We start from the raw sequence: 13559 nt of genomic DNA on the forward strand, positions 1-13559 counted from the left end.
TGGGCAAGGAGTCTTGGCTGGTAACATTGGACCTCAAGGAGGCATACCTGCATGCCCCAATCAGACAAAGTTGCAGAAGATACCTCAGATTTCTTGCAGGTTCAATCCACTATCAATTCTCTGCAATGCCTGTCATCAGTAATTGCCTACTGCAGACTTCTTATTTGGACGATTGCCTGATCAAGCGGACAGCAAACACATACTTTTCTGGAGCATCTGCCTTGTACAACCGGTTATTGAATTCTCTCTGGGACACACACAACAAAAAGAAATCCAGGCTAATACCATCTCAGAAAATAATTTTCCTGGGTGCCAACTTGGACACAAACACCCAGATGGCCTATCTTACTAACTCAGTACTTCAAGATGCTAGCAAATTGTACCAGACTAACTGCAAGGAAAATCCTGCAGGCTCTGGGCTTCATGGCATCTTGCATTCTTCTAATCCCATGTGCAAAGTTGCATATGAGGAAACTTCAATGGTACCTAAAACCTATGGTCTCAACACAGCCACAGTTTGGAAACAATATTACCACTAATTCCATGTTTGCAAAGGAAATTTCTATGGGGGCCCCAGCATGCCAAACAAACACAGGTCTACCATTCTGCAAGCCTCAAGCAAATCAAGTCATCACAACAGCACATGACAGACAGGTGCATTCAGGGCAAATGGTCCCAAAAGGAAAAGCACCTTCACATCAATCAAAAGGAAATGCTAGCAGTGATAAATGCAATTACAGCTTTCAAGGACCTCCTGCATCCAGGGCAATTATTGATAAGAACAGACAACACCACAGTAATGTGGTACATAAACAAACAAGGAGGAACACATTCAGCTGGCCATGTCACTTTGGAACATGGCTCTGGAATCAGTACTTGCCAGGTTTGGAAAACACGCTGGCAGACAATCTAAAAGTTGCATCCTCAAGTGTTTACAAAGATAATCCAAGCGTGGGGAAGGCCAGACATAGATCTCTTTGCCTCCCACAAGAATCGTCAATTGACAGAATTCTGCTCAAGGACATTTCATCCAAAAGCCTGGAGAGTGGACGCCCTTTCTTTCAGTTGGGCAGCAAGGACAGTTCCACCTTTGCCTCTACTGCCCAAGGTGCTCTTGAAAGCAAGAGCAGACAGACCAAAGATGATACTGATTGCTCCAGACTGGCCAAGACAACACTGGTACCCACTCCTGAGGAGCCTACTACCTCTAATGCCTCTTCTCCTGACTCAGCACAGCTACAAAACTCTTCACAGTCAGCTGAAAACACTCAATCTGGCTGCATGGAAAATTCCTTAACACCACAACAGACCCTGCTCTCCAAGGAGTTGCAGGATGTCATTTTGGAGGCCAGAAGGCCATCTACTAGAAAAGCTTAAAATGGAAACGGTTTTAAAGGGCCAGGATCCCAGAAAACTGAATTTGCCTCAGATATTACAGTATCTAGCTGAGCTGTTGAACAGTGGACTTTCATTTTCCTCCATCAAAATCCATGCCTCAGCCATTTCTGCAGAATACAATACTGATCCACCCTTATTCTCTCACCCACTCTTAAGGCAGTTCCTCAGAGGGGCTAAGAATATAAGACCTCCAAGGAAACAACCAATACCAGCCTGGGATCTTAATTACATTCTAGAAAAATTAACATTGCCTCCCTTTGAACCAGCTGCCTCAACAGATTTGCAATATTTGTCCTGGAAAACAGCTTTCCTTCTGGCTATTACCTCAGCTCGTAGGGTCTCGAACTACACAAGCCTCATGGCTGTGCAGCCCTTTCTCATCTTCCATCAGGACAGGGTTTCAGGGTAGCTTTAAATCAGGCCATACACTTACCTACCTTTTACCCCAATCCTCAAAACAAAGGGTAAAGGCTGCTACATTCCTTAGACATCCATAGACAGCTACGTTACTATTTGGACAGAACAAAGCCTTTCAGGAAATCAGAACAACTCTTTGTGTCCTATGCTGTAGGAGCTCAAGGGAAGCCAATTTCCAAACAGACAATTTCAAAATGGATAGGCCACTGCATTTTGTTACTCCTTTCATGGCAAATCTGTACCTACAGGCATCAGATCCCACTCCACAAGGGCCACAGCTACCTCTGCAGCCTTCCTCAGAGGAGTCCCTACCAAAGATATTTTGGAGGCAGCCACTTGGAGTTCTGTGCATACCTTCACTAAACACTACCACCTACCTTTATACTACAAAACTAGAGCAGCTTTGCCACTGCTGTGTTGCAGGGCATTCTGGCTCCTCCCAGTTCCACCTAGTGCCTACCACCCAGTTTTATACCTACCATAAATGTAGATGTTTTTTGATTATATTGCATTGCATGATTATATAATATATATATATATATATATATATATATATATATATATATATATATATATATATATATATATATATATATATATATATATATATTGTCTTCCTTCTGGGGGCACCTGACATCTGGGGCAAGAAAGACTGCAGGAGAACCCATCTGTAATGACTGCAGCTGTATTAGCACTCGAACATCTGCATTCATGGTAGGTACACAACTGTACTTTCTCCTGTGACATACAGGCACTTCAACGGGGGCTTACAATTGGCAGTAGCTAGTGTACTCAAAATGGGTTTGAATTTAGTACCAAAAAGAGCAACATTGTAGAATTTCAAAGCACCCCATACCTTCAGCTTATATAATAGAGAATACACCACTTCAGAATGAAAAGATCATGAAAGACCTAGGTTCATGTCTGGACAGCTCCCTCACTTTTGACAATCACATTGCAAAAGTGGTTAGGAAATCCTTTTACCTTGCACAGCTCATAGTAAAAGGTATTTCTTCCAGATCAAAAGAAGTCCTTGTCTGCTTATACTCCACACTGATAGGTCTGTCACTGATTACATCGCACCTTTTACAATGCAGTGTAATTGGAAAGACCTCACAAGTTTGTGACTAAAGTGATCATGCGTTTAAAAGATCTGAGCCACTAAAAAAGACTGGAGGCTTTATGTCTATACTCATTTCATGTAGACTCTGTAGGGGAGAACTGTTCTTTGCTTAGGTTATAAGAGAACCTGTAGTCCAAGAGCCATCATACCTCTATAAATCATATAGTCCAGCTAACACGAAGGCCAGAAATCTAAGTCTGCTTCAACAAATAAGACAAGGAGGAAGATTAGATCTGCCATGCATCTCCTACCCCTTCTCTGGAAAAGCTCCCTCTTCAAGTTAAGTAATGTGACAAACTGTCTGCCTTTAAAAATTAATTTGACAACTGGATGGGTACTTGGAAATTCACCCCTGGTTTGACTGGCCTGACCCTCCTTGAAAAGAGAGGCAAGGCCTAAGAATGGGTCCTGGTAAGTTGGAAATGGCATGGTGGCTCAGTTGCTTTGTAACCCCTATGTTGCTGTGATCTTTCCTCATCTAGTTCCACTCCCCTATGTTGCTGTGATCTTTCCTCATCTAGTTCCACTCTATCTCATCTGAACTTATGCAGTATAGTTTTTACAGTAAACTTCAGTAGATCTCCCCACTCACTGTATTTCTTCTAACCCTACTGTACATTTCTTAGCTCCCCACAGTCTTTCTCCTCCTGCCCATTCCTTGCTTTCTTAATAACCTACTGTATTATCACTCTTGTCTTCTGACCTGCTTTTGGACAGCTTACAGGCAATCCTTACCTGTCTTTGTCACCTTTGTGATTTAGGTTTCAGTTACTCTGTGGTTCCAGGTGTATATGTGGGTTATTACTGCTTGTTATATCTTACATAAGGCAAAAGAGTGGCCGACAACTGGCTGTCAAACGATTCATTTCACTGTTGCTGCATCTCTACCCACCATGGAAAAACATTTCCCCTTCGAGGAATTTGAATATTATGAACTAGCTGATTCAAGTATGTTAAGGTTTGTGTTGTGATTTTTTTTTTCTTGCCTGCCATTGAGATTTTTGAGTTATAGGTCACAATGTACAGGGAACCTTAGTTAGTCTGTCTTTGAGGATTGCTTGTCATTCATGACCAATCCCACATTTACTTCCAGAAATGCTGCTTGATTTTTTCTTTTATACACTACATTGATTTTTTCTTAACCAGTTTATTTATTTTCCATGCTTTCTTCATCAGTGTGGCAGCCAGTGCAGATAGTCATTCACAATCTGGATGTGTGCCATAAACTAAGCTTTGTCTGCAGTGGATTGATGTGTTTAGTAACTGATCTTCATCTTTTCTCCAGGAAGAGTTGATCTGACAATTAGCCTTGTTCACGTGGATTTGCCAGCTGCATTATCTTTCATAATTAATTGGCTTACCTTCAAGAGAAAACATTAGTCAAGGTCACTACACTGGAGATGCAGGGTTTTTTCAGTACTTTCTTCAAGAGTCTTTCTGTTGCAGGTATTCTGTCGTGTGGCCACTTGGTCCTCTGTTCACTCTTTCACAAAGCATTATTGTCTTAACAACAATTCTGGGACATAGAACACCTTTGATACTTTTACTTCTTTACTCAGCTTTCTGAACCTTGGCCGATTTGGCTGAACTTGGCTAATTTTACTGTGGTGGATTTACTGGTGGAAATTTATTCCAGCAAGAAAAGTTTTCTTACTGATCATACTTTATAAAAATGTATCTATTATGTCTAAACTTGAAAACCATTTTTTGTGGCCTCCATATAGCTTCTTGTCGTCCCATTTTGCTTGGAAGACCCATCTGTCTAGCCATTGGAATTACGAGTAATTCAGGCAAATATGTAGTTGTGCATTACTTGTTAATTGGAAGTGTGTGGTATTCCTCAGTTTTTCTTGGTTTGGAGGAGATGTGCTGTACCAGTGCTTCAGGGTAAACAGATAGCTTGACATCTAGGCATGCATGCTGTTCAGTAATGAGCGACATATTGTGGTGTGCACTGCAGTAAGGGTACATCCCCTCAAGTATTAGAGCTAGATTCAGAGGAAAAATGCTGAACTAAATTGTATAGAGAGGATGAACCTATTTACTGACTCATCTAAAACTGTCCCTTCAGATAGCAACTGATACGGTAAGAACTTAACTGTTGTTTGCAATTTTTTTTTCTGGAAGTGCAGTGTTAATGGTAACTGTTTAAAGCATGATGTAACAGTTTTGTTGTCCTTTTCAGCAACTGAACCATCCCAATGTGATTAAATATTATGCCTCATTCATTGAAGACAATGAACTTAATATAGTTCTTGAGTTGGCAGACGCTGGAGACCTTTCAAGAATGATAAAGGTAAATTTTCGAAGTATTTATAAACTATATCTTGTATGTCACAGAATAGTCAACATTTGTTTAGTAAAGCTTGTAGTTGTTTAAACTTTTTTAAGCAATTGCAAATGAAAATGATTGAGGTATGTCAGGAATGCTGTTGACTCTTAAGTATAGATGTGTCCAGCTTTAATTTTTATTTCTTTATTTTACTTAATAAGGGATCTTTTCTGATCTGCTATGTCCCCATGTAGGTATAAAGCCTTGTATCTGCATGATCTGAATGCATAATAAAACACAATTGCATGACTGGGTTAAGAAATAGATTGAGCTGAACCACAGAAACCAGATGCTGGAATAGTTAAGGAAAAAGAAATATGGTGAATTGAGTGGAAAGAATGCAGTAGAAAAAAGGCCAAATTTTATTTCATACAGGATTGTCGATCATGGTAATTTGATGGGATAGAGACTTAATTTTACAATATCTATTCCCACCTGAATTATTTGACAGTAGAATAAGCATACCAGTTACATGACTTTTAGAATTAAGTGTTTCTGTTTTTGGGTGCATAACAATAAAAATATTTTTAATGGAATGCCATACTTAACCCTAACATACCATCAGGGAATAGGACGGCTAAGAAAATGTATTAATGAGACCTGGGAGATGTTCAGGGAAATGTCCATCAAAACTGATGTATTTCAAAATGAAATAAGAGTATAGTTATAGAAGGAACATGAATATTAAGAACATGTTGGAGAGAAAAAAGACAAACCTCCAAGGGACTAGTAAAAAATGTGGAACATTTAAATGCGTTAGGTGCGCACAGTGTGCGTTCATAGCAGGACAAAAAGAGATTAGACTACCCGGTCTCAGAATGAATTTAGTAGCCAAGGGTTACAGTAGTTGTTATACCAAAGGGGTGGTGTATCTTGTATTTTGTAAAGTCTGTTGGAGTTATGTTGGTAAAACCGAATGACACCTAAGATCCAGAATTTATGAACATGTTAGGGATATTAATAAGCACAACGAAAATAATGCTTTGTACAGACATGTTTTAACTTGTAAAGCTGCTGATTTTAAATTCTGGGTGATAGAAGAGTTGAAGTGTCCTGAGAGGGGTGGTGATTGGGAGACCCAGTTGGAGTTTAAAGAAATGATGTGGCAACTTAGACTGGATTTCTGTTGTGGGAAGGGTCTGAATGACCACATCTCCATCACCCAAGCATTAAAAATGCTTGCAGCAGACCCAAAGAAACACAAATAAAAATACTTGCAGCAGACTCAAAGAAACACAAATATAGATAGCTACAATAAAAAGTAATTTTATATACACATCCTTTTAATTATATTTTATATATACACATCCTTTTAATTATATTTTATACACATATTTATATACATTTATATATATTTTCTAAATCAGATTTAATACATCAATTTTTATGTACACATGCATTTAAGCTCATGGTTTATAGTATTTGAATAGTATTTATTTGGTCACATTACATTCATATTTTATATGGTACATAGGTATATACTTTGATGTTTTTATTCCTAGCTTTAATCACACATTTTATATTTTCAAACCTATATTCATTCTATATACATATTTTTAACATTATATATACATATATATATATATATATATATATATATATATATATATATATATATATATATATACATGGTTATAAAATATAATATATAATATATATATATATACATTTTTACTTATTTATTATAAAAGTATCCATATTTAATAATAACATTCTGTTTTTAAGTATGGTGATGTTATGTAAAAGCACCGGTAATTTGGTGGTTCTTTAAGAATGGAAATCAATTAATTAAATTAGATGGCAGCTAATTAGAGTTTATTGTATAAAAGGATTGTTTTGTTTCATTTCAAGGATTCTGATGAAGTCTCCGAACGGAGATGAAAGCGCTTAATCCACGACTTTTTATTGTCATTATGTGTTTTGAGTCCAGTGATTTTACTACTCTGTGGAATAATTTTACCGAATAAATTATTTTGGGTGTATACAAGGCAGTATCGTTTTCGATTATTGAAGGCCTCCTTCATTGTTTACCGGTTCACACTATTATTTGTGGTGGATCGTGGTTACCAATGATTGAGGTATGTCAGAAATGCTGTTGACTCTTAAGTGTAGATGTTGCCGGCTTGAATTTTTATTTCTTTATTTTACTTAATAAGGGATCTTTTCTGATCTGCTGTGTCCCCATGTAAGTATAAAGCCTTGTATCTGCATGATCTGAATGCATAATAAAACACAATTGGGTTAAGAAATAGATTGAGCTGAACCACAGAAACCAGATTCTGGATTACTTAAGGAAAAAAAAATATGGTGAATTGAGTGGAAAGAATGCAGTAGAAAAAAGGCCAAATTTTATTTCATACAGGATTGTCAATCATGGTAATTTGATGGGATAGAGACTTAATTTTACAATATCTATTCCCACCTGAATTATTTGACAGTAGAATAAGCATACCAGTTACATGACTTTTAGAATGAAGTGTTTCTGTTTTTGGGTGCATCACTGATCAGTCACATAGGCAAACTTGTACAGTAGAGAGTAGATTATCCGAACTAATTGGGACCTAGGGTAGTTTGGATAATTAAACATATAATTGAACCAGATAAAAAGCTTCTATAATCTTGTTTTTTCCCTCCACTCAGGAATACATTTTTTCAACCATTCAGCAATTCCAGTGAACAATAAAGAATGTTTTTCACACATGAGCTGGCTACAAGTTCAAAAACATGCTGAAGTGAATATGTATAATGCTTACATATTCAGATTCTTTTGATTTTTCCTACCTGAAAATTTTAGAAGGCTGGTTTGGATAATTGACTGTCTACTGTGTTTATTTTCATTTAATCCTATTTGGAAGGTGGCCGACATCCCACTTGCCTAGTTCAGATCATGGAGATGATTCAAGAGGTGCCAGCTCTCCTTACAAAAGAAATGAGTGAAAAATATAGTCTGTAGATATGTTTTGCCATTTTTCAGTGGCACATGGTTTCTCCTTCTTGCTGTGCTGTTTAAGCAGGGGTACATGTACTAAAATAGCACTGGAATGCATTGAACAAGAAAAAGAGTGGTGAATAACCTTAAAACTGGCCCAAAAAGAAACTGCAGAAGCCTTTATGAATGTAATATCTTTTATGTCAGTGAATGCACAAAAAGGCACACTTACTGGCTTAACCAGCTGCATTTCTAAAAATATATGTATAAATGTGCAAAAAATGCAGTCATCACAATTTTGTACAATTTTTTTTTATTTTTATACTTTCCTGGGTCTGCAGACATTGGTCATTGTCTTGGCCACTAGTGTAATGAGAAAAGCATGAGGTAGTAGTAAGTTTCAGGATTGTGTCCTTACTTGGGTGGTACTTATTCAGTTTCTATCCTTTAGCATAGTGATGCAAGAAATGGTGCATGTAGAGGCTGCACTCTTTTTTAATGAAGAAGCTAAGAATGTGCGCCAATATGTCTGTGGAGCAGATCAGTTATTAATAACATATAGTATGCCAGTTTCACATTTTTGTGTATGTGTATATCTTGTATGTGTTGTTTGTATGTATGGCATAGCATAGCTGATGTTATGCTTTCACCCAGTGGTACATTATTCTTATTACTGGCCACCATCCCATAGATAAAACAGGCATGATTTCATACTTGCTGCCGGGGTAATTCCTTTGGAACTGATTGCTGCTGGAAGAAGAAATTTGCTTGTGCGGTGCTTCTTTTCCATTTCTAACCAGATTTCCACATAGTGGTGGAATCATTAGGTGAAAGCTCTAATTGTGAGCATGTAGGTAAAAAAGCATCCAATTATTAAGTTAAAATAAGTATTCCTTCCTGATGTTCATATGATAACAGTCAGTAGTGGTCTCCTCTTACTTCAATCTCCCTTGTCTAAATACTGATTTTTATTTTAAGTGAAGTTTTGCAGCAGGTGGCATGTTAGGCTTCTGTGATAATTTAATTGTCAGTTAAGGTAAAATTATTTTTGCAGTTACATGCTTGTTTTCACTTTTATGATGGGAGATAGACTTGACATCAAGCTGGATGTTCAGTCCTGTGGAACTGTCCTCTTCTTTGCAGAGGGAGCCCTCAGCAGTCCCCTGTGGTCAGGCTTGTTCTATCTGAAGGCTTATCTCTCTCTCTCTCTCTCTCTCAGTGATTTGAGCATTCATAAAAGAAAGAGTAAGGTTGTACTCTTCCCTCCTCAGTTCATTTGGGTGCATTAAGTGTCACAGCTAGTCTAGTGTTAAATTTGCTCACTGTTTTTTCAACTTAGTTTTCTTTGCAGAAATAGTAGCTTCTGTTTATTGATCACTTTCTCCACCATAGACACACTTATAAACACACTTGGTTTAGATATATTTCGTCAACTTGGCTGAAATCTTATTTTACAAGTGCCTTTCAAGCAGAAAATGGCACCAGAAGAATATTCCTGTTTGTTTTGACTTTGGTTCAGCCATCTCAACCAAGGCTGCTCCTTGGGGAATCTTCTTTGGTAATGCTACAGGAAATTGCTATGCTAAAGTGTGTCAGGAGTGGAATGCTTCTTTCAAACAGCCAAAAGAGATTTTGGGATATTCTGGTACAGATCATCATTAGAGGACTGCCATAACACAAGTGATAAAAGAATTGCTGTCTGTATCTTGAAGGGAGCATGACATTCTTTATATGACAGAACCCTCTTGGAAACCTGTAATTCAAAAGTCATGCCAGAGGATTCTGCATTAGCAAGGTATGCTTGCCTCAATTGGGAGAAACGGTACTCTGAGCCAACTTTATCTGGTGGAGAGGATGAGATGACCAATGTTCCAATTTTACCCAGCTTTTTAGATCCCTATAAGGATGTGTGAGGATGAAGTGGCGATGGATGATGATTTTTTTTCTATAGTGTACATTTGACAGTTTCTGACTTTGAAGGAGTGTTTCGTGTAGAGTTGTTGGAGTCTGGATGGTCAAATAGCATTGAGGAAAGGCCCTTCTACTTGCTTTCCTCAAGGGTGTCATAGTTCTTAAATTAACCAGGTTGCAGTCCATCCTCCCTGAACTCCCACATGAGTTGATCTCTCATCAGACTTGTGTACATACATCAAGGAGTGAAGGAATCATCTGAAGCTTGAGACCAGATATTTGGCATATGGTTTGTGGATTAGATCAAGAATGTGATCTGCTTGACTCGGACGTGGAATCAGAGGTAATATCAGTTCATACACTGTTCAAATGTACCTTGCTATTTGACTTCTCTTCTGGTCAAGGCAGTACGTTCCAGAAATGTCAAAGGGCAACTTTTGTCGTGGTAAAGTTGTCAGGTTAGTGGAATTTGTGAAGTAAGAAAAAGCAGGATGTGATGGAGTATCCAGACATCCTCAAAATTTCTCCTTAAGGTTTTCTTCCACTTTTTGTTAGCCATCAAGTTAGCCATGAAGTCAGCCTAAAAATGTCTCATCAGTTGCAAGCCAAGACTTGAAAGGCATGTAGGAGACTTTGGCATCTTCGTGCTTCTTGAATGAGCAGTGAATGACTATTTTTACGGTTGCTGTGACTGCTCAAGATCATCAGCAAATTCCTTACCACTAAAGTAATCTTATCACTGACATGTAGGTACAGTCTGTTGACATTTGATGTAGAAAGGTCCCTTCCAGAGCTGTGCATTTCTCCTTTGGCTTCATCTGACTTCCTGTCACTTAGACACAAGGATACTTGTGTTATAATAAGGGCATAGGTTGATGTTATCTTTAGCTCTTTCTTGCCTCAGCAGCATTACTTACGGTCACATAGGTCTTAAATGCCTTCAGTGTGTCAGTTGACCTGTTGACCTGCATGTAGAGAAGATAAGTCCCATGCAGGGGAATTTCTTTTGCCTTTCTCTAGTTATTAGTTTTTTAATAATGTCTGACTCTGATTTTTGATATAGAACACAGTCATTAAGAGAAGACTATTGTATTGACTGTAGAAATCAAATCCCCTATAAAGATTTCCACTCTGGCTTTTTTGCGTTGGCCCTAGTGCACAATCTGGAAGCATGTTTGCATTATGCTAGGTTAAGCCCACAGACTGAAAGAGAGCTAACTGGCTCTTTGAGGGTATCTCTCCTCCAGGGCATTGGCCAAAGGTTCTCTGTGAAAAGTAAGAACACTGAATTGCAACACATGAGACGTTTTTGGAAGTTTCTAATCTTTTAGATGTCGTTGGTTTCCCCAAGTCTGGCAACAATGAATTTGGTGAGGTACTTTCACAGCCCCAAGCAATCCCCTTTAAAGGCTGCTGCACTTTTTGTCTATGAGAATATTTTCCTAGACTTCAGCCTTTAAGATGCCATCCAGCTTTGAGGCCTCTCTGAGGGCTTGTCTCCCAGTGCTTAGCTTTCAGTGAGGGTGATGGTGGTCGTCTCTATTTTTGATCATAAGGAAGTGCCTAGAGTTAGGGTGGAGGTCTTGGTCACTCATTCGCAAACTTGAGCCTCCAGGATGGCTTTTCCCAGGAAAGCAGTGGCCTAAAGCACCAAAGTCTAAATTGGTACTTACTAGCTTGCCACAGCCCTGAATTAGCAGAACCTTGGTCAGATCCTCTTCCAAGGCTTCCCCAGGAGTAAGGCATCTTTTTTTTTCCAAAATATAATTTTTATCAGTTTTGCAAGATTTATAACAGAAGAAAAAAAAACAGAAACATACCAAGACACAACATAATACATTATATACAATTATCAGTCTTGCTATACAAAAGGATTGCAACCATGTAACAAGCAGACATATTCTATCATAGCAAGGCAATAGAAAATAAAATAAAAATAAAAGGTAATAAAGGAAGGTAGCTATATCAAAAACATGAACCTTAGGGATAGAAAGTAGTGAATAGTACCCTTTATAAGAAACTAATGTGATAAAAGAAAAGATATAATTTGTCCATATTTAACATGAGAATTAGTGATGGTTAGAGACAAGCGTGTAAGTTTGATTTATGAGTAGAATAAAGAAGAAAAAAGGGGGTATATTGTGAGAGAACACTATTCACAATATGTACAACTATTTACAACTTGGATGCCTTAACAAATGTGTAGAGGGACATCATACTAGTCTGACTGACAGTAGAGTATCATCAGCATTTATTTGCTATAGGACTGAAAAGTACGAACACAAAGGTCTTCACATATTTTGTTAATTGTAGTGATTGTTGTATGACAATTACTTTGAATTAAGTCAGAGACTGCACCAGTATTTCTGGAAATAGTCTTTTTTTTCTTTTTACTGCTAGAGCAAAATTTATGTGCAGATATATACTTATTTGCCATAGTTTTAAAATTCTCCCAAGAAATTACTGAGGGATTTACCCAATTCTTAGCTATAAAGTATTTGAGAAGAGCACACACAGTTATTAAGATGCGTCACCGAACACCTGTTATAGGTTTAGGAATAATATTCAGGATTGTGGAAAAGTGGTCTTCTCGTACCCCATTTTTTCCAGTTGAGCTCTAAGAGAGCACCATCCTTTTTATATATTTTTGCAACTCCAAAAGATGTGGAGTAAGTCTGTATGCTGGAGGGAACAAAAAGGACATGTTAGGCTTTTGTTGTACCCAAATTTTAATAGAACCGCAGGAGTATAGTAGGAGTTATGACTGATCATAAGTTGGGTATAAATGAAATTCTTGAAAGGGGTTAGATTAAGGTTATTCCGAATGGCTTCATATTTGAACTCAGTAGAAATTTCACCTTGAATGTCATTCCAGTATTTGGAGTATAAGAGTGATTGTTTATATTTGATGTTTATTAAGAGCTTTTAGGCCCGAGATATCATTTTGATCCTAAGGGGATAATTGATTGTGCTAGAGTTACTTCTTGTTCACTCACTTCGGTGTTTGCGAATTTTTGTTTTATTAATAAATTAAGTTGTCTTAACATGGGGTCCTATCTACTTGGGGCCCCAAAATGTTCTTTAACAGAAGCAAAGTTCTTAGAATGGTAAAAATGCCGTACCGTGGCATTTTTAATTATGGGAAGGCTAGATAGGTCTATCATTTTATTATTAGTTTTTATATTTGGGTGTAGGTGACTTAGTTGGAGAACAAGGAGAGTATCCTGTAGATTAATGGAATGTAGCAATGCTTGAAAGATATTAATGGAAAACTAAAATTCTACCTACATAAAATAAAATTAACTGTCGAGCATTAAATATGGGATAGAGTGAGGGTTTGATTTGAGTGATTGTATATACTTGCACCAGATTTTTACCCAGATTGGGGTCCATGTATCGACCAATGGTTCATGGTTCGCAAGTTGGATTAAACAGCTTGAGTTTATTAT

The 13559-nt window shown here is 37.7% G+C and overlaps 1 protein-coding gene across 1 annotated transcript in view; it reads left to right on the plus strand.

The window, feature by feature from the left end:
- Nucleotides 1–13559, plus strand: part of NEK7 (NIMA related kinase 7) — a 1336142-nt gene that overhangs the window by 593266 nt on the left and 729317 nt on the right. The window contains exon 5 of the mRNA XM_044080252.1: nucleotides 5124–5234. Coding sequence (XP_043936187.1) covers nucleotides 5124–5234 — 111 coding nt within the window. The remainder of the gene's footprint in view (nucleotides 1–5123; nucleotides 5235–13559) is intronic.

Source organism: Protopterus annectens, chromosome 8.part0 (genome assembly GCF_019279795.1).
Source record: "Protopterus annectens isolate FY-2018-M chromosome 8.part0, PAN1.0, whole genome shotgun sequence".
NCBI lineage: Eukaryota > Metazoa > Chordata > Ceratodontiformes > Protopteridae > Protopterus > Protopterus annectens.